The following is a 23,572-nucleotide window of genomic DNA, read 5'->3' as shown; positions in this document are numbered from 1 at the left end:
AGATAGGTATTCGGCGAAATTACCATGGAAACAAGATTACGAAGAATTACCGTCAAATTATGATGTTGCAAAAAGGAGAACGAACGGAGAATGTTATCAGAAGAATAGGCAAAGATGTGACCATGTTAAAGAAATACGAAGATTTTATAAAAGAACAGGAACGTCGTGGATTTATTGAGAGGGTTGATGAATGAGAACCAACAATTCACAAGGTACATTATATACCACACCATGCCGTTGTTAAGAAAGATTCCAGTACAACACCAATACGTATAGTGTATGACTGCAGTTGTAAGATGTATCAAAATCAACCTAGTCTGAATGATTGCTAAAAAAAGACTCCTCCAGATGTAACGACTTATCCAAGATCTTGGTAAGATTTAGACTTCATCGTTATGCTATCACTACCGATATTGAGAAGGCTTTTTTACAGGTAGGACTCAACAAAGACGACCGAGATGTAACACGATTTATATGGTTAAGTAACCATTCAGACGTAACCAGTCCGTTAATGACGTATACATTTAAAGTAGTACTATTAAGAGCAACTTGCTCACCATTTATCTTGAGCGCTACTCTGTTGAAACATTTACAGCAAACCAACAGTAATACCGCAAGAATGCTTGAACGTGATTTATATGTGGATAACATTTTGACTAGAATTGACAGAGAGAGTGTCGCTTTAAACTTCGTTGAGCAAGCAAAGGAAATGATGAGTAAGGCAGGATTTTATTTGAGGTCTTGGAATTCGAACAGCATAAAGGTACGACAACAAGCAGTATCTCAGAATGTTTTAGACACGGACACAGACACGAAAGTATTGGGAATGAGATGGAATAGTTACACAGATTATCTTTTCTATCAACACAAATGCAAGGAAGAAAGTACGACAAAACTTGTAACTAAACGAGAAATATTGAGATATTCGTCAGGAATTTACGATCCGATAGGATTACTGAGTCCAGTGACAATAACGGCTCAAATTTTGTTGCAAGAAATATGGAAACTTTGATTACAATGGGACAGTATAATAGAAGGAGACCTATGTAACCAATGGATCGGTATACGCGAGAATATTGAGACCGCTACACAAACAGTATTTCCTCGATATTATTTCACTGAGACTACAGGATCAACACTACACAGTCTTCACATATTTGTTGACGCAAGTACAAAGGCATATGGTGCGGTAGGATATGTAATGGACAAGAGACAGCACTTGCAATGGCAAAGTCACGAGAAGCTCCGTTAAAGGAACTGACACTCCCACAACTTGAGTTAATGGCAGCCGTAATCGGAGCACACCTTCAATCAATGTTGGAGTGCGAAAACATCACATTTTGGCCAGATAGCCAGATTGTTTTACACTGGCTTAAGTCAACAAAGACATTAAAACGTTTCATACAAAATCGTGTGAACGAAATAAACGAATTGACAAAATCATGGGAATGGAAGTATTGCCATACAAGCGATAACCCAGCTGATCTAGAAACACGATGGATAACGACCGAACAATACACAAACAACACATTATGGATTAAAGGTCCGCATTGGTTAACAGACAGTTCAACATACCTAAAATCAACATTAATCGACACATCTTTATCAGTTTTGTTAACAGAAAATGAAAGTACAATTCGATTTGTAAAATTTGGAATTTGGAATTAACTTTATTATTGATATTGAACGTTATTCGTCGTACCAGAAACTGTTACGTATCACGTCATATGTACTGCGATTTATAGAAAACTGTAGAATTGAAAAAAGTTTAAGGACACTAGAACATTTAAAACCAAGTGAATTATCCAAATCTGTTGAGTTATGGATTCGAAATTGTCAGGAAACGGCTTTTGCTACGGAATATAACGCATTGAAGTATAACAGTAAATCACGGAAATGTTTACCGAGAATCAGACAATTAAGATTATTTCTTGACGGCAAAAACATTATCAGATGTGGAGGAAGAATCCAGAATGCATCCTTATCGGAGTCCACCAAATTTCCATATATCTTACCTAACGATCATACAATTTCTAAACTTATTGTATTAGATGCCCATGAAAGAATTTGTCATTCCAGAGTAAATGCCACAATCGTACATTTGAGACAAAGGTTTTGGATACATGAATCCGCCAGTTTGTTCGTAAAACACTCAGGAAATGTGTTACTTGTAGAAAGACTGTTGGACAACCATATGCAGCACCGGATCCGCCGCCATTGCCTTAAATTCGACTACAAGATGCTGACCCTTTTACAGCTACAGGGATAGATTTCATAGGCTCATTACAAGTAAAAGATAACGAAAATGTCATAAAGAAAGTCTACATATGTTTATTCACTTGCGCCTCTACTAGAGCGAAACACCTGGAAGTCGTTACAAATTTGTCAGAAGAAACATTTCTACAAGCCTTTCTGCGCTTTTCAAGCAGAAAATCGTTACCAAAAGAAGTTATGACAGACAATAGTTCTACTTTTGTATCAGCGTCAGAAGACATCAAACAACTTTGTAATTTAAAAACATTTAAAAGAGACATTATCAGCACAAGGAATCGACTGGTTTTTCATCCCTAAACGAGCTCCATGGTTTGGTGGATGGTGGGAGCGTCTTATTGGAATGACGAAAACGAATTTGAAAAAAGTACTAGGAAAATCACTTGTAAATTTAGAGACTCTTTAGACAATTGTTAAAGAGATAGAATCCGTCTTAAATGATTGACCCTTAACATATGTGTCTTCAGACCCGGAGGATCTTCAACAACTTACACCAGCTCATCTTCTTTATGGATCTAGGATAAATACATTACCGTACATGGATACTCGTGAAATTGACATGTTTAATGAGACATTTATGAACAAAACAAAGTTTATCAAATGTGTGCAAAGACAATCATTACTATTACAACAATTCTGGAACAGATGGAAAACAGAGTATTTGACGTCATTGCGTGAATTCCACAAGAAAACGGGAAACAATTCCACTATAATCAGAATAGGCGATATAGTTCAGATTCATGATGAAAACAGAAGAATAATGTTGAAAACCGGGATATTGGAATAACTAACCAAAAGAAACGATGGTCTAGTTCGTTCCGCTATTATTCGAACCAAAACTGGAACTACATCACGTCCGATTGTCAAGTTGTATCCTTTTGAACTTTGTACAAACATCGAAACATCAAAGGACGAAGAAGCTCGACAGAAGAAAGAACCAAGTGCGACGACAAGCCGGATATTGCCAAACCGAGAAGCAGCCAGAAGAGCCAGGGAAAATATAATAAAATGGACTAAATAATGCGTAATCTATTAACTGTTCAGATTTATTATGGACTTTACGAATAGGCTTGATTTAATTGGCTAAGTGCAAAAAACAATTATTTACTATGTGAACAAGTGCGCGGAAAATATAGACACTGTTAATTATCGAAATAGACTAATTGGGATTTAATCGAAAGATAACTAGTCTGGAAGCAAGTGACTGTGCTAAAGTTTTAAGTTTAAGTTTGAATTTGAGAGACAGTAATTTTAATTCATTTGTTTTCTTGATTTAATTTTGATATTTACTTTTCGCCGCCAGGAGAATGTCGAGAATACCGAGGGAACTCTGTATACGATATTAGAAGTTAACCTCGACATTTATAGCCTCGACGGCTGCTGAGTTCAGATGTACGTATATATATAATTACAATGATTATCAAACTTTTAATTTAAACTTTCACTTACAGACAGCACTTCATGTCCTTCTTTTGACCATTCGCCAATAAATGGATGAAGTGTTGTACATGACCCACAAAGATATTCTGTTATCTCCTCCTCACTAAATTCATTAGATCCTGTCACTAGTTCTGGTTCTGTAAGGCCACAATCAAACTTTTTCTCAAACTCTACATTTGGCATTTTGAATCTTGTATGTATTATCTTTTGTAATTCGTCTGTTACAAAGTCGCCAATGTCTTTGAACAAACCTCTTTTGATAACAGCACCTGTTCCAAATTCCAGAACCTGAACCTGAATTATATTTTGAAATTTCATTAAAAGCAATTTTCTCAATTTTGTCTGCTTTAACTCAAATACCACATTGTCTTTAAAAAGAGCAACTTGCAATTTCTTATGATTAGGGACAGTCAGTTGTGCAACTTCGAACACTCGACTCAGTGAAGCAATTAAATGATTAATTAGATGTGGTGGTAAGAACCTAAATTTGAAACATAACCATGTGGATTTCTGACAGGTATCTTTGGTTACATTCAACATCTTAAATGTGTCATACTCGGATTGTGATTTTACCATGCAAGGAACATAGTAGCAAGGTTTTTCATCAGCACTTTCTCGGGTTGCAGGTATAATGATATCAAACTTCTCCATAATATTAAGGATATCATCTTTATGTTGCTCATGTTTATACAAAACATTTCTTTTATCTTTAAAAATATCGTCCAAAACCTCAGTATGTAATATTCCTCTAACATTTAAATCCTCCAGTTTGTCCTTCATTTTATGTCTGCTTACATCAAATTGAAATTTCTCTGCTGTTACTATGCATTTAAAAGCGTCCGACAGCCACTGTGTATCTAAAATAATAAAATCAGGAAGATCCCCAAAATAAACTATAGCTCTTAATTCATGGTGAAGTTTCAAAAACAACTTAAGTTCCTCATCATTCATTGGCATTGGTGTTTCAAGAGAGATTTTCATCAGTTCATTGAAAGTTATAATTGGAATTTGTAACTCCAGCATCTTCTCTTGAAGACTTTTTTCCAGTTGTGTAAATTTCAATGGGTAGGCTTTATTCCATGATTTCATTCCTCTGGCTAAGTTTAATATGTCCTGTTTTATTTTCTGGAATACACTATCATCATCTTTTGTATTTGAAATGAAGTATTCAGATCGTATATGTCCACAGGCATAATCTGAAACACCTTTCATATAGTTTTCAATCTGCTTCTTGCATTTAATCCCCATCTGTAATGAAAGTAATTTAATTACTAATTATGTGATAAAGGAAACCTAACAAAACATGTCAATGTTAAAAATTATACTATGAGGTTAACTGACATAAATATATTAGAAAGGGAATATCTACATGTATATTTAATATCCCTCATGTATCGTTCGCCCCTCTTTTATGACCGTTTTGAAAATTTCAAAAATCGATGGGCGACCTTTCTTTTTATTTCTGACTCATCATATTGGGTGGGCATTCTAGAAGTTTCAAGTCCGTCTGTTATGTACATATGTTATTGTAAATCGTCATAATTTATATAGCAAATTATGGATGACCTGAAATACTTGGGGACTTTCATCAATTCTTTAGGATATCCTGGATTCGAATTCTGTTGATCATCTAATACCTAACGAATATGAATTAAACGACCTCCTGAAATAAAGCAATTTCTATCCTATCATCAATTATTTGTGTAAGTCCATACTCGAATTATCCTCAAATAGAATAATGAAGGTCCTGAAACATTTCAGGATAAAAGGCAATCAGCAAGCAAATTTTCGAGGTCCTGAACTTTTTCTTGAGGTGCTGAATGATAATATGTATTGTGTCTTTTTGTGTTGGGATGTATAAGTACCCCGGCCACATCCACTTGTATTTTTGTCCATCTCATGAGTTCAGCCTTTTTCAACTGATTTTTATAGTTCGTTCTTATGTTGTACGTACTGTTATACCACTGTCCCAGGTTAGGGGGAGGGTTCGGATCCCGCTAACATGTTTAACCCCGCCACATTATTTATGTATGTGTCTTTCCCAAGTCAGGAGCCTGTAATTCAGTGGTTGTCGTTTGTTTATGTGTTACATATTTGTTTTTCGTTCATTTTTTTTATATACATAAGGCCGTAAATTTTCTCGTTTGAATTGTTTTACATTGTCTTATCGGGGCCTTTTATAGCTGACTATGCGGTATGGGCTTTGCTCATTGTTGAATGCTGTACGGTGACCTATAGTTGTTAACGTCTGTGTCATTTTGGTCTCTTGTGGACAGTTGTCTCATTCGCAATCATATCACAATTTCTTTTTTATATTGATACCCAGAATTCAAATATGTATTCCTAAACTATTTCCGGGATGCTGGGTGATTATATGTTTGGATACCCTGAATTTAAATATGGAGTTTGTAAGCTATTTCAGGACGTGCTGAACTATCGTTTGTATGGTTATCCAAATTCAATTACAAAGGTTCTGAAATATTTAAGTGTCTCCAAAAATACATGCATTTTTAAAATAAAAGAAATTACATAGAGCACATATTTGGTAGTCAACAATAATACATATTGGTCAAAGACATCGATTTAATCAACAATCGAATCAGTTATATTACTACGACACCAAATGTCTACAATTATTTGACATCGAAACAATGTATGTTATATCATTTTAGTGATTATTTCTCTCTTAACACTTTATTTTAATATGTATAGAGTACTACATTAAGGTCTGGTATACATGGTGATTATTTGTAAAACAACAGGGTCAATGACACCGTTGGTAGATGTAGAGTACTCCATTAAAGTGGTATACATGGTGATTATTTGTAAAACAACAGGGTCAATGACACTGTTGGTAGATGTAGAGTACTCCATTTAAGTCTGGTATACATGGTGATTATTTGTAAAACAACAGGGTCAATGACACTTTTGGTAGATGTAGAGTACTCCATTAAAGTCTGGTATACATGGTGATTATTTGTAAAACAACAGGGTCAATGACACTGTTGGTAGATGTAGAGTACTACATTAAAGTCTGGTATACATGGTGATTATTTGTAAAACAACAGGGTCAATGACACTGTTGGTAGATGTAGAGTACTCCAATAAAGTCTGGTATACATGGTGATTATTTGTAAAACAACAGGGTCAATGACACTGTTGGTAGATGTAGAGTATTTTGCTGTTCATTTCATTATTTTGGTCAATTTTACCAACACAGTTATTAATATTAACTACTAAAATATTATATATATATTTAAGATCTTTTTTTTGTGCTTATCCAAATCGAAGGCTAGTAGTCTCGTTTCGATCAGGGGTAAAGAAGGACTGTTTGGTCTTGAACTTATCTTATCTAACATCCTTCAAGATGTGGTGTGAATATGCGAATGAAAATCAGTATGCTGCTACGGTTTGTATGCTTTGAAAACATATTGTTCTATGTTTTAAGGGTTTGTGTGCTTTAAACACATGTTATCCTGTACTGTTCTTTGTCAAGGCAAAGCATCAAACCAGTGAACTTTGTCGCAAAACTAACAAGACATAAATTGATCTAATTAAACATTATTTTGTTTATTCAGGTAAATAAATCAATAAGGGTTGACTTTCTCTATGAACAAATTTAAATAAAGAACACAGAGAACAAGCATGACAAATGTGATGGTATAAATTAAATTGGACAATATAACTAACAAAGGTTTAAATTCCTTCAAACAACCAGATGACACTGTTGGAAAGTATCATTTGTTTTTCTAATTATTTAAATCAACTTTCAACGAATTTGCCTCTTCCTTTTCAGAAATATTGATTTCTTGACTTTTGCCATCATAGTAACCCAAATCTTATTCAGTCATGTAAAGTTAACTCTGTTTGTACAGTAATACAATTAAATGTTTTTTTCTGCTTTGACTTGATATGAATATTTTAAAACTGTATGCTGGTGATCTCACATACCGTTTCTCCCTTTGAATTTCTGACTTTGTCTTTATGTGAACCAACAAGAATTACTGGTGGATCACACATATTTGTCTCCTCTTTTTCCGTACTCTCATCCATTTTAACACTTTCAGGTTTATTTTGCTGATCATCAAGTCTACAGTAGCAATGTATTGAATTCATCCACAACTGAAACATTTCTACAAAAAAAATGATTGTAGCATGCAGCAATTTCTAGAGGTGTTCATTTTAGTTAATACCACCCGTTGCTTACATTATCATATTATCACCTGATACCACAAGAATTTAATAAGCATCGAATATTTTTGTGTCTAATAGATGAATAGGGAAATACCGAATATAGAATAGTATTTTCATATGAAGCCTGATACCAACTACAGAAAGCCCTGACTTCCCGTAAGAAAATCCAATTATACGTAAACATTATGCGTAATAAAATATAGACATGATAGATGTTCAAGATAATAATCAAAAACTCGATGCCTAAAGGAACATGCAAAATAACATACTAATGCAAAATATATAAATGTATAAGTATTATGTACAGGCTGAATCTTAAACCTGTATAAGTTAAAACTGCATAGCTAGTATATTTATTGATTTCACATCTGTTTGTCGGAAGGATTTATGTAGTATAATGTTATAAAATAAAAAATTAAATACATTTGGTCAAATAAATGCCCCTATTACACAATATCCATACAGAAGTGTTGATAAAGGTGAACTGAAGCTACCATAAGGAAACAAACAAAAAAAGACTTACAGACGAATGCACAGAAGGAAATATATTTGAATTAATATATACATGATATACATGAACCCCAGTTTCTGTTCAAAGAGATGTAATTAAAGTAAATGTAATCAAGTCAGTCTTGTTAGCCAAGTTTTGTGAAAACTGGTGAGTGGTACAAGTAATGATTATACCAGAATCATGTTCATCACATATCATTTTTTTTTCTTTTCAAATTTATGTATTTTTCAATTACTTATAACAAACACGTTTGAATAATATGCATTTGGTACTTAAAAGTCCTAAATTTACAAAGAGGATAACAGTCAAAACCCAAGAGTAAATAAAGACTCACAAAACCAAAGGACATTTACATCAACAGTTATAAATAATAATTAAGAAACAACACAAACTCCACTAAATACCGGGAGTGAAATCAGGTGCTCCGAAAGGGTAAGCAAAATTGACAACATGGTAATTTCACCCACAAAAAATATCACAATATGATACAACTTTCTGATTTTAACACCTATCTATATTTTTTTTAAGTTAATTTATTCCAAGGCCCACTTCATCTTTATTGAAAGTATAAAAACAAAATTTAGTTGTATAAATGAGATTTTTTTTCACGATTATAGCCTGAAAATAGGAAAACTATGATGAATAATGGGAAAATCATGAAAAAAAGGTATTTTCAAAGGGGGATTGTAAAAAACAAATGAAGCTCAATATGATGCTTTTCTTCACAAACTAATTTTTTGTAGTCATATAGATCTAAAAATCAGTATAAGAAAAAAATGTGAATTCACAAAATGTTTGGCTCATCAGAGGTGGACATCCTGAATTTGAAAATAATTTCAGCACAGCATTTTCATGTTAATGGACGAACACTGTTTAGCAGCGCCCGATTTTTTCTTTCGAAAATCTGGTAAAAAAAAAGTTTTAAACATCATATATCAATACTTACCTTGTGCATTTTTGTCATCAGCCTCATTCAGTTTTGTAACAACGAGATAAATTGCATCTTGGGACAGAAATGTCTGGTGTGTGTGGTAAAATTCTTCATCACCTGCAAAATCCCATAATAAAAAGTTGACATACTCCTCTTTGTCATGTAAATGAATTTTAGATTTGTCCATCATGGCTTTGATATCCATATGTGCTTTTGATAATAGTAGGTTTTCTTGCTCTTGGTTGGTTATTTTAGATTTAGTGGTTACTGGAGGTTCAACTTGAGTGACTACTGGAGATTTTATTTTTTCACACTGTTGAGAAAAAATTATTGAATCATTTGATTCATCAACACGTCTGTAAACATTGGTTATGAGGGTATTGTCTTTAACCATTTCATGAGCTCCGTCTGAATGTTTAACTTGAGTGTCTTCTGAGGGTTTTTCAGTATAGACAGTGGCTACTTGGCCTTCGATTTGAGAGTCTTCTTGTGTTTCTTCAGTGTCTAGTGGATGTTTTAGTTTTGTAGGCTGAGATGTTGATAAAGGTATCTTTGATTCATCAAAACCTGTCGGTGAAGTGGTGTCCTTAAAGGTATTGTGGGCTGCTTTTACAATGCTGGCTAAGCTATGCTTATTGGCTAGTTTTTCTTCGTATGGTTTTAATAATCTTGCATTAAGTTCAGTTTCTTTATAGTTACCTATAATAAAAACAAATTTAACTGCTATATGTTTCCCTTAAAACGTGTTAAAACAGATATGAAATGAATTATTAGTAAACAAAAATTAAAAGAAATATGTGTTTGATGACACCAATAGGCCTGAGAACACAGTTATTTCGTAGTGCATTTCTTTAAGACAATAAATTCAAATTAAAATAATCCCACCTTCTCTATTTCAAAAATAATTTTATAGTGTAGTGTTCTACTACAAATGTACTATTGGAACAAATAATACCAAAATTACAGAAACGTCTACCAGCTATCTCAAAATATTGACAATTCTGTGTTAAGGTAGATAGAGTGTCTTCCTCCATCTTGGATTTTGAAATACTAGAAAACAAGGTCTAGATCGTTGATGAAATGTGCAAATTTTTATAGTAGTAGGTAATTCATGTGTAAGAATTTATTTTCATTATAATATAGAAAATGCCATGTTTGATCATATTTATGATTGTATTTTACAAAAATAAGAATTATTTTGTTTGATTCATTTTTTTCCAACTTTGTCAAATAAGGGGAGGCAACTCAAATGCAAGGGCAGATAATTCAGATAGTGTTACTTTTACAATAGAATGTGTTAGGAATTTACCCATTTTTACATGTAGCAAGAAAACGAGTCCAGTGACCCCATTTTTTTCTTTTTCTTGTCTGAAAGCATAATATTAGAGCTATCTTTTCATATCTTATCTCAAAATTCTATGGTGTGGTTTGCGTTTTATGGCGAAAAAATGGGTTATCCATGCATAATCTATACAAAATCTTGACAATTTTGAACAACCTGTAGCGTGAAAATAAGTCCGGTGACCCATTCTTTTTATTAATGTTTTTAAACAAGCAGGATATGAACTACATTTTGGCAAATTATTAAAAGATTCTATGGATTATAATTTAGACACCCCATCTACCTTAAGATTCAGCACCCAATTTTTTTTAACATATAATCCACCTACTTATTATTGCATGCATTAAATACTAAGAAACAAATTGGGACAATTTATAAAAAAACTAATTATACACTGTTTACACTAGGGACTTTATTCGTAAACAACGAAAACCAAAGGTTAATAACTGTGTCCTTGAACCTAGTAGAGCAGAGAAACTTGAACAATCTTAATAAAACTTTACATAACATACGCTTAGGGAATGAGATAGTTGGCCAAATTTTGTGGAATTATATTATAGGGTCACTTTAGTATCGACATGTAGATGGTTTTTTTTAAGTTTAAATAAAATATTTTCATTTGTCAAAATGTAGGCCTAAACAATTTAAATATTGCAAAAATTAGCTTTTTAAATGCTTTTGAGTATTATATATTAAGTATTATAAGCATCTGAACACTTATTTTATACATCAGATTCATAACAATTTTTCCAAAGTCAAATTTATATGAGCCTATATCTGTAAATAGAGCTATTCGAATTAAGGGAAGTCTTACATAAACATGCATTTTTTCAACCAATTTGAAGATTTTAAGGTTTTTTAACCATCAATTATTCTTTCATATATATTTAATGTACTTTAAATGTAGATATGAGATGAGAACATGTTAATGTAATGTGAAAAAATATCCTTTGTACTAGATGACCCTGCTGATCTGGATTGTAATTTATTAATGTGAATACATATAAGATACAAAGAGTGTATTAATAATAGACATATACAGACTTACAGCACACATCATACATCTAACACAGGCTTTATTCAAATGTTTACTTTTTTTACTTTTTCGAATTTATGGCACTTTTGCTTTGATAGATACATTGTACTATATTTGTTTTACTCATTGATATCAATATGCCGGCATTTAGTTAGCAAGCTAGTCAAGCTGGCTACATTAATCTATAATTGTTTATTGTTTATATATTGTGACTTGGATGGAGAATTGGATCACTGGCACTCCTACCATCTCTTTTTATTTATAGTCATTACATTAAAGCTACAGACGTCATTGATGTTATAGTGTCCCACTTTCACTTCACATGCTAGACATCTCTTGTCATTCAAACTTTAAAAAACAAATTATACCGTACTGTTAGCTATAATTTCTTTTTGACAGAACTTTTTTTTCATAATGGGGTGTTGTGGTTTTCAATCGTACCGCATTCTCATTTTTGACAAGTTAATTCTCATTGTTCACTACAGGTGGTCTTGTTTGTTAACATGCTAGTTCACAAGAAGCACAGGAAGACATGTCATCCTACCTGGACACATTATTCTTACTCCGAGATGATGAGTCTACGCTCTTACTTCTTTTAATGCTTTGTGCTTATCACTTTAGCTGCACAAAGTTAAAAAGGAGTAATCTAATTTTATTTAGCAATAGTGCAAAGTGGGTAGTGCTATACATTTTAAGCATTTTCAAATAGACATGGTGACTTAATAAATCTGAACTTGAAATTAGTCTTCATTTTTATTCAGGTTGAAAACTTACAATGACTTACATCCATATGTGTTAATTAATTATATATATCAAAACAGCTCTGATCTTTAAAATGATATAATTTCTAATTCATACATGTAAACCTGTCTGAGAAAATGAAGTCATAGAGGTAAAACATCTTAAATTTTAATACCATATATGCCATACCTTCTAATTTATTCCAAATGCTATCACCAAATTCTGCTTTACATTTTATCACATGAATTTCTATTCCATTCGTGCTTGAAACATCTGCATTATTTCTTCCAAACAATCTTTTAAATAATGATGTGGGTCCACCATCTTTCTTTCCCTCTTTGAATAACCTGTTAACCAATGAAGTCTTACCCGCACCTTTCTTCCCAACTATTACTAAACGTATGTCTCTTTTTTTCTCAGATCCTGACTCGAGTAATTTGAGGTACAAAGGAACAGATCTTTTGTCAGCCATTAATTCTATTTCAGTTGGAACTTTATTATCTACAAAGATATGATAAAGAGCTATTTTCATTAATTAGAACATTATTCTTTTATTTATTTGAAATTATATGTTATCAATGTAGGAAACTATCAAACATTTCGTTTAAAGTAAAGTAAATATGCTCAAACGCTTATAAAGCAAGACTGTCGTGAGTTGAAATTTTTTGCTCCGTGCTTGAGGACTTACTGTGGATTTTAAACAGGGAACAAAAGGTAGAATGCCTACGACATCTATGATGCCTTATTGTTACAAAATCATAACCAAAGTTGAAGCGTCCCAATGATCAAATTAATATCTAAACAGGGGACGGTTACGTAACGGTAATGAAATAAAATGTGTAACAAATAGACAGCTGTTAATCGTTACACAATAGTGTTTGACAACAATTTAGAACAATTTTAGTGAAATCATCTTTGTATCAATCGTTTCAAGTCTAATAATAAAATAAAGAACATACCTTTAATCCTTAGTACAGCAGTCTGTAAAATAAGTAGTAAATATTGTGAGTATATAAGAAAACTTGTAGAAATGTTAGATATACAATATAAAACCATAAAACATAGTCTGCATAACCAATTATGGAAAACAAATTGACTGTAATTGATTGAATTTTCGTGTTAAATGCTACTTTCTGTATAACTATAGGCTAATTCTTGCGTGCCAACTTTTATTAGGTGAGGAAGCCAAAGTACACAAAAAGAACAACATTAATTTGCCAAGAAAACTGACAGAAGTTTGACATCCACTAGATCAATGTAGATCATGACTAAGGGGACGGGGTCACATTATATCATAGACACTAACCAATAAGGGTATACAGTTTAAGTAGACCTCACAACCTCATTTTATAAAATACAAGCCAGTACGATGCTCATTTGCCTATATGTTGTGCAAACGACCATTTATCATTATTATAGTTTATTATCATAAAACCATGCAAGTACAAAGGTTACAGAGAAGTTAAAAAAATAATATGCATAATAACAAAAATAAAAATGCATTAAAAATGCGTAAAAAATTTCGGATGAGATAACATATAAAAGAATATATATATACTTATACAGTCAAATGTGAAAGCTAAAATTGTATAAAAAAATACTTTTTGTGTATAAGGCCACACCAATTAAGTTTCTTGTTCTACGTATTTTTGGACTCCAAAATTTGGGGCGAGCGAGCGATTTGAAAATTTTAATAAAAAAAAAATTATTTTGCAAATTTTTGAGGCGAAGTCTGAAAAGTAAAGGCGAGCGATTATAAATTTTTTTTTTAAACATATAATAGTAGGTTTTGACAATATTAAAACTTGATTTGTCACTTGTACTTTGACATTTCTTTAATTTCTGAAGTATTTTTTCCATGTTCACCAAGAAATAATTAAATCTGGACTATTAGGTTGAGCCAAGGCTCCGTGTTGAAGGCCGTACTTTAACCTATAATGGTTTAATTTTTAAATTGTTATTTGGATGGAGAGTTGTCTCATTGGCACTCACACCACATCTTCCTATATCTATGTATATGTGACTGACATTGAGACAATTTTCCATCCAAGTCATAAACAGTTTTGGGGCAACCCCTTAATGTTATAAATATCCCTTTTACATGTTTTAGGAGGGATCAATATAAGTTATAATACATTTGGTTGTACGAAAGGGCCCATATTTTCTCAAAGAACTATACATCTATCTGGTATTAAATGGTCAACACATGTCCAAGAATTTTGTAATATTCCTGGACTTTAACCATGTTAACACATTTACTTTTACAAGTTTACTATTATTCAAAATAAGTGGACCACTATTGTAGCATGTTTAGAAAAATTTGTTTAAAATATGATGTAACTCTCCTCATTTTGAGTACAAAATTCTAAGTTTTCAAGGTTTTGTATAGAAGAACTATACACATCCTTGGTATTTCTATTTTCTTTTCTACATCAGTAAAATGACCTTTGTCTGAGGATTGTTCTCAACCTGAAAATAACAAACACAGGTCAAAGTACGGTCTTTTACACAGGGCTTTGATACAGGCCAAACAGCAAGCTATAAAATACCCCAAAATTATTAGCGTACACAATTCGAACAGGAAAATCAACGATCTAATTTATATATCGAAACGGGAAAATACCAACAACATCAACAAACGATAACTGCTGAACGACAGGCCTCTGAATCAATCAACACAGGTGCATAAACATGCAGCAGTTATGGATAGTTTTGTTTCGCCAGCATACAATATCATTGCAGTTGAAGGCAAATCCTTCAGAAGTTCTTTGTACTTTATTCTAACAACAAACATTTTTTGATAGGGAATATAAGTAAGGGGAAAGAAACAAGTTTTTTGTTCTTTCCATGTATTTCCGCTGTTATAAATTTATATCGAAGCACTCCCACTTTGGATAAATAGGTTTCATGCTGAAACAAATATTCTCACAGATTTACAGTGTGGTGGGGTGCTTTTATGTTTTAAATTGTTATATACAGGTTAGACTGTGTTTTTAAAAACAAATGTTGATATCTTTTTATAATATTTACAAACAAAAAAAACGGTGCGGGAAATGGACATGATTACTTTTCCGGATGCGGGAAGCGGGAATATAAATTTAAAAAAAAAAAATCTGTTTTGAAAAAAAGAGGTGCGGGCGGGTCCGTCGAACATGGAATCAAATTGGTGTGGCCTAAGTATGATAAATAAATTATGCTTGTTAGGAAGGAGTAAGCTTAGTATTAATACATCATATAAAATTGCAGAGATTTCTTATTGTCTTTGGTTGTTTTGAAAATAAACAGTGTGTTAAATTTGATAATGTGTCTGAGTATTAGATTAAGGAAGATGTGGTGTTAGTGCCAATGAGACAACTGAGTATTAGCTCATTTGGAATAAATCTTCTTCTTTCATCTTTTTCAATGTTATGCAATCTCCATTTTTCTATTGGCAGTGAATGATTTGATGTTCGGAAATTACAAAGTTTATATAAATCTCGGCCCTTTATGATGTTGAAATAATTCTCAAATTCAAAATGTTCTTAAAGCGTCTATACATATTATACCCGCTATATGGAACAGTGTTTACTTTCACTGCTGGTAATCCATTGAATACCAGTACTTTCGATCTTGTAAAAGGTGTAAAAACTACAATTGATTAGTTAGGAAACAGGCGGACATTTGATATACTAATTAGGTTGTAAATTTATTTTTATAACTTTGACACTAATTAATAAAGATAATAAAGAACAGAGTATCAATGTCCTCCGTGTTGCACATATTTCATATTTCTAAAACTCTTTTTTTTTAAAGTCGATCGTCCACCATTATAGAATGTGTCTGAGATATTGCTGATAGTAAACTATAGAATAAGTTTCATAAAAATCTTACAAGAATTATACCTGTGAGAGCGTTAACGAAGCCCTTTTCCATAAATTTGATATTTCCAAGGATTGATTTTCCATATAATATTATGTCTTGTGATCATGTGTCCATAAGTATAAATAACAGATAAAAATCGGATTCAATCTTAAAAAATCCGTTTTATTCATAAGAAAAAAGACAATTTTATACCCATTTGAATTGCCCGCGTATTTTTTACTCTTGGATGATCTCCCTTTACCTACTACTTCATACGTGTTATCGGCGTTTGACATTGACAGAAGTTGAAATTAATTGAGCGTGTATGAATTGAAATCTATATTTAGTATGGTGTATTGTGTTGCATTTAACTGCAAAACTGGGTCAGGTCAAGGAGTAGGATTATTTGAGTTTCCGAAAGATGATAGACGACGTAAACAATGGACAATCAAAGTGAAACGGAAGAAGAACTTTCAGCCATTCAACACATCCGGATTGTGCGCTAAACATTTTAGCAATGATCAGTTTGTGGTAAATCCACTATTTGCAGCTTCAATTGGATACAAATTTTTAAAAATACAGTTAAAATCAGACGCAGTGCCGACTATTTTTGACTTTTCTTCCCCCAAAAAGCTACATGACACAACACTGTCAGTGTCAGCAGAAGATAAAAGAGAAAGAATGTTCGGCAATCGGGAGCGGTCAGAAAGAGAAAAAGAATAGAGGTATTTTAATTTTTACATTATCTTTTTTAATTTTTCATTACTCGCAAAAAAATTCATTTTCAAACAATTTTTAATTTATAATGAAATTTGTGAAAGGGCAGTGGTGGATCAGGGGGGGGGGGGGGGGGGTTGACCCCCCTTTTTAGGCGATCAATGCATTTGAATGGGGACATATGGTTTGACCCTCCCCCTTTCGTCCTAGGTTGGGCACCCTGCCTCTTTTTAAAATGGCATGATCCACCCCTGTCAGAAGGGGTCATCTATTTATTTTTTTAAGGGTGGGTTTGGAAGTTGGTGGGGGCGTGTCCCTTGGATGAAGAATTTTGTTCAGGATTTTTTTTTCGTTTGTAACCCTGGACTGGTTGTTTTTTTTCATACATTGTCAGTCATCTTTGCAAAGTTGAGGTTCCTCATCCGGATTTTTTTGGATCTTTTTCTGTTCTTTCTTTTTAAAATTTTATCTGAGCCCCTCCCCTGGAATATCAATTGGTACAATGTACAATGTAGCTCCCTATGTCTGTTTTTAGCGTTGTGATATATCTTATCTCATTGTCAGTCAGGGGTACTACTTGTACAAGTGTATTTTATTTATTTGAAGAAGTAAAAAAAAAAATAAACATATAAGTAAATTTGTAGGATACTTATACAAGTGAATTTTATTTACTTGTATAGGTAAAAAAAATTGACTTAGTTATGTCCCTTGCAGCAATCAGATTTTTTTACTTGTATAGGTAAAAAAATCATCCTTTCTTCTTTTCTTGAATTCTGAAGATTTTTTTGCTCTAATAGAATTTTAAATTGTGTACCCTTTGCAGATGTCTTTACTAATCATTTAAGTGTAATTTCATGGACAATGAAAGTCCCATTTGGCTGTTATCTTCTTAACACTGCTCATTTACAAGCCCCAAAGGAGCAATTTTTGATTGCCTTGCGCAAATATACAAGATCTTTGCTCAATCAGTTTCTTTGATGAATTAATAAGATGAAACATTGAACTGTAATGAAAAAATTTCAGCAAACCTGGAAAAAATCATTAAGGCCATGATTTTACATCTCAAAATTTTTGTGGGATTGTAAGAAAAATTTACTTATACAAGTAAATTTTTCAGAAAATTAAGGGGAGATTATTGAAACATTATTTTTTTACTTATATGTGTATATTTTTTTTCACTTCTTCAAGTAAATAAATTACACTTGTACAAGTTGGTCGGACACCATTATAGAACTTGTTTGAGATATTGCTCATATTAACCTATACATGCTATAGAAGAAGTTTTATTAAAATCTGGCAAGAATTGTACCTGTGAAACTGCTAAAATGACCAAAAAGGACAGACAGACGCCAGTATTTCCATGTCACCTGAAGCACATTGCGCAGGGGACACACATACCCGACTGAGTATCTAACAATTAAATATTTTGACACTTTTGAATAAGATATACAGTTTAAGACCTGGCAACATCATTTTATAAAAGACAAGTGAGTACAATGCCCATTTGCATTTATGTTGTAAAAGCTACCATTGTATCGTTATTTACCTGCTGACAAAAAAAGATCATTCAAAAAACGCTTTAACTATTTAAAATTAACAAAGGTATGCATACATTTTCCGCTATTTTCATTTATCCGCCTAAAAAGGCGAAAATAAACACCCTGCGAAAATAACCCGCTATATGGAACATAACAGTGTGAAGTTTCACTGCTAGTTAGGGTATCATCTACCTAACAGACTGCGTCAACTACCACTACTGGTTAATGGTATCATCTACCTAGCAGACTTTGTTTAGAAATTAGTACCACTACTGGTTATGGAATAATCTACCTAACAGACAGTGTTTAGTACCACTACTGGCAATGGTATCATCTTCTTAACAAACAGTGTTTAGTACCACTACTCGAAATGGTATCATCTACCTAACAGACAGTGTTCAGTACCATCACTGGTAAGGGTATCACATACAGTACGGGTAGGGACTTATTTTTATGGATGTCTTAATCCGACTAGTCGGATATCAATAATCGGACATTTTTATGGTAGGTAGTATGGCCATCAATCAACAAATCCAGGTGTGATTGGCAATATATTTGTCCTTTCATCTTAATCCGTGCTGCTAGAATTACGGTTCACTGATTTCAGAATCAGGTTACCTGTAATTTTAACCTCTCAGTCACTTTATTGATTACATCGTTTTTGACATAAAATATTTTTTACAGGTGAAGTACTGGAGAAAACTTTGTTTTAATAAAAATAGCCTATTTTTTTAATTATGGTTTTTATATTTCTACTGCTATTTATTTTCTAATTTGTTCCTCAAAATTATTTTTGTTCTATGTTTTTTGTTGTTTATTTTTTTTTTTTTTGTGTATCTGTTTCTTATTTGTTTGCATAAAATTTCAAACATTAATATTTTTACATGTATTCTATTTCTGGAAGCTTACGGTTATTTTTGTTTTACTCGTAATTCCATTAGCAGAATGCTGTCTCCAGGGTTAGTTTGACGCGGCCACATGCAAAATATTTCTATAAGGCCACACCAATTTGATTCCTTGTTCGACGGACCCGCCCGCACCTATTTTTTTCAAAACAGATTTTTTTTATTTTTATTATATTCCCGCTTCCCGCATCCGGAAATGAAATCATGTCCATTTCCCGCACCGGTTTTTTTTGGTAAATATTATATAAAGATCTAAACATTTGTTTTTTAAAATCACAGTCTAGCCTTTATTTAACGATTTTAAACCTATCAGCACCCCACAACACTGTAAATATCTGCGAGAATATTTGTTTCAGCACGAAACCAATTTATTCCAAGCGGGAGTGCTCCGATATAAATAGAAATACCAGTACAGAACAAAACGTTGGTTTCTTTCCCCCTAACTTATATTCCCTATAAAAATGTTCGTTGTTAAAATAAAGTACAAAGGACTTCTGAAGGATTTGCCTTCAACTGCAATTATAATGTATGGTGACGGTCATACCCGCTGCAGGTTTGTGCACCTGTCCTGGTTGATTCAGAGACCTGTCGTTCAGCAGTTACCGTTTGTTAATGTGGTTCATTGGTATTTTCCTGTTTGAAAATATAATTTAGATCGTTGGTTTTCCTGTTCGAATTGTTTACAATACTAATGTGTGGTCTGTTATAGCTTGCTGGTTGGTCTTGATCAAAACACTGTGTAAAAGGCCGTACTTTGACCTGTGTTTGTTATTATCAGGTTGGGACCAACCCTCCCTCAGACAAGGGCCTTGAAGGGGTCATTTTACCATGTTTATTGTTCAGTCTGTTGTAGAAAAGAAAATAGAAATACTAAGGATTTGTACAGTGCTACTATACAAAACCTTTGACAACTTAGAATTTTTTACTGAAAAAGAGGAGAAATACATTATATTTTAATCAACTTTTCTAAAAGAGGGATTGGTCCACTTATTTTGAATAATATTTTAAGTTAAAAACTTTTAAGTAATTTTTTTAACATGGTTAAAGTCCAGGAATATTACAAAATTCTTGGACATGTTTTGACTGTTTAATACCAAATATTATAGTTCTTTGGGAAAATATAAGCCCTTTTGTAATTTAAGTGTTTTTACAAAAAAAAATATTATAACTTTAATATTTTGACCCCTCATGAAAGATATATTCATTGCTTTAAGGGGTTGTTCTGAACCTGATTATGACTTGGATGGAGAATTGTCTCATTGTCAGTCACACATACATAGACCAGATTTAATTATTCAATTATTTCTTGTTGAACAGGGAAAAAATACTTCATAAATTAAAGAAATGTCAAGGTACAAGTGATAATCAAGTTTTAATATAGTCAAAACCTACTATTTTATGTTTACAAAAAAAAATTATAATCGCTCGCCTTTACTTTTTAAGCTTCGCCTCAAAAATTTGCAAATTAAATATTTTTTTATTAAAATTTTCAAATCGCTCGCTCGCCCCAATTTTTGGAGTCCAAAAATCCGTAGAACAAGAAATTAAATTGGTGTGGCCTAATATGTATTTAATATTCAATTCAGTCTGTGTTGGGTCAGTTCCGAGATATAAAAAATAATTACAGTGAGCAATACTTGTATATTATTTAGTAGATTGCTGATTCTTTGTAGTTTTTACTTTTTACTGTAAACAATTTATTGTCCGAAACTTCAAAGTTGGAGATGTATCAATAAAATATAACGCAAATAATAACACTAGAAGAAGATATTGATTCTTCCCGGACATAAGTTTATTTTAAGATTTCCGTGTTTGTTCATTATGTTAAATTTATATAATTGATCTGCATTTGGGGGTAGGGGGTAAATAGGGTCCGGATCTCGAAATCCTGGGCTTAAAAACACGAAGTCCCAAGGTCCCGAATTTAAATAAATAAAAATCCCGATATCGCGAAAAAAAGAATTCCCAGATCCCGAAGTGTTAATCCCGAAATCTCGAGCTTAAATTAATTGCGTAATATTAATTTACGCACAATCCATGTAAAAAGGAAACTTGTATGTTATATATTTTTTAACAGCAATTTGTTAAGAAAAATTTGCCGTGAAAAGATAATTGCATGATACACATATTAGTGATCAACAGCGTGTGCACGTGGTTGAACTTTAACTTAACTCCACTCACAATATTATTGAATGCTAATAAAAGATGTTAAAGATCGATTTTGTCCACTGCACGAGATTCTTATATGGCGGGAAATGTCGTAACAGTAAACTCAGGTGACCTTACTGAACGACCGTGGGAAAATCCATTCAATATTAAATTTGATGTGGAATGATTGACAGTATTGTGCGTTAGTTTTGAGGCTCTTGGTCGATTGACCAGAATAGAAATTTAATCGATTTACATACATGTAAAATCAAAACAAGATTTGGTCTTCTTTAACTATTTTTTATTTTATTTTTATCAGTCATTTCCCGGATTCCCATTTAAATATTCTACTTTGGAGAACTCCTTTAAACTTTGGACAACATCGATTTAAAAATTCTTACGGACTGCGCGAGCTAGAAGTACGACGAAAAAGTAAAGACAGCTGATCATGAAATAGTACGATTAACCTTCAACCCCATTGGGGTATAAATGTGCATTTATTCAATAAACTATATAAGGTTAAATTTTGATTTTCGTGTATCGATTCGTAAAATATATTTATAATAAAAACACCGGCGATTTTCATAAAAGAGTCGACTGAGACATGAAAATAGAAAGGCAATATTTCGATTGTCAACAATTTTTTGTTAAATAAAAAATAGGAATCGAAATATGATCACGGCGTTATAAATATTGTATTTAAAGAAACCAATTGTTTGACTTTCAAAGAGATTAACGGGAAATATGTCAAAATAGAAAGCACGAGTGATCGGGCGCACTACGTTTGCGCGCATTTGGGGATTAAAATATTTTACGTTTGCGCGCAGCTTTTGATTACATTTGCGCGCATTTATTTTACAGGTAAGTCTCAGGTAGAAATATAAATGAAAATTATATTAAGTTATAAATAACTATCTTTTTTTTTGTATTTTCATATTAATCAATTATTAATTTTGAAAATAGTTTGTTTATCAGTCAAATTATAAACTGTTCATATTGAATTCTAAAAGCAAGTAAAAACTTTTGTTATAGCTTAAGGTCATGTTACAATATATGAATGGGCTATGTCACGGATTTTCTTAAATTTTTGCATACACCTTTGACTCATTGAATTGTGTCTGAAAATCGAAAAAAATCTGCGGTTTTATCTCTTTTTTTCTGCCTAGTGAGACTTATACTAAAGGAAGGGGCCGTACTGATACCTGTAAATAATTGAACAAATTAATAGATAAATAAGCATTATTACCTGTATTTTCCCTAAAAATGCTGATTGAATACTTTCAAAATATGTGCCTTATGATAACATTAAGAATGGAAAATAAGAATGGAAATGGGGAATGTGTCAAAGAGACAACATACTAAGACTAACAACGGAAGGGATACTGATACTTATAAATAATTGAACAAATTAATAGATTAATAAGCATTATTACCTGTGTTTTACCTGAGTTTACCTGAGTTTACCTGCCAAAAAAATGCGCGCAAATGTAATGGGAAGCTGCGCGCAAACGTAATGATTTTTGCGCGCAAATGTAATGGTAATGCGCGCAAACGTAATGCACCGGAGTGATCTGTCTGACCAAAATGTTTTACTTGCGAGAAATGATTGACAGGTGTGAATTGATGTAGAGGCTCCGACGGGGAAAGTTGTATCAAAAGGAAAATAACTTTATTCATGTGTGCAATGCCTATACATATTTTATAAATACGATATGTTGGCCTTATACTGAAAATTGTGTTTCTAATAATAACATATAAAGGAACAGGACCTTAAAAGGGGGAAATAATATAACCATCAATGAAAACTCGTATAATTTACGGGATTGATGTCTCAACAATTTGATTTCAACTTCGATTGAAAACAGTCTTGGTTGTTATTAGGCTTATTATTTTGAATTAGATGAAATATTTTCGGTTTACAAATACAAATGCAAATACAAAATAGTTTATTGGCACAA

The 23,572-nt window shown here is 32.5% G+C and overlaps 1 protein-coding gene across 2 annotated transcripts in view; it reads right to left on the bottom strand.

Annotated features, from left to right (window-relative positions):
• The window catches only part of LOC134702295 (uncharacterized), a 63,393-nt gene that overhangs the window by 13,329 nt on the left and 26,492 nt on the right, over nt 1–23,572 (bottom strand). For both annotated transcript variants that reach the window (XM_063563278.1, XM_063563279.1), the window contains 5 exons: nt 13,426–13,447; nt 12,656–12,967; nt 9,363–10,046; nt 7,663–7,844; nt 3,721–4,959 (listed from right to left, as the gene is read on the bottom strand). In XM_063563278.1, coding sequence (XP_063419348.1) covers nt 3,721–4,959; nt 7,663–7,844; nt 9,363–10,046; nt 12,656–12,967; nt 13,426–13,447 — 2,439 coding nt within the window. The remainder of the gene's footprint in view (nt 1–3,720; nt 4,960–7,662; nt 7,845–9,362; nt 10,047–12,655; nt 12,968–13,425; nt 13,448–23,572) is intronic.

The sequence above is a fragment of the Mytilus trossulus genome, unplaced genomic scaffold (assembly GCF_036588685.1).
Source record: "Mytilus trossulus isolate FHL-02 unplaced genomic scaffold, PNRI_Mtr1.1.1.hap1 h1tg000429l__unscaffolded, whole genome shotgun sequence".
In the NCBI taxonomy this organism is placed as follows: Eukaryota; Metazoa; Mollusca; class Bivalvia; order Mytilida; family Mytilidae; genus Mytilus; species Mytilus trossulus.
Note: the sequence above shows the minus strand (reverse complement) of the source record. Positions and strands in the feature narration are given on the sequence as shown.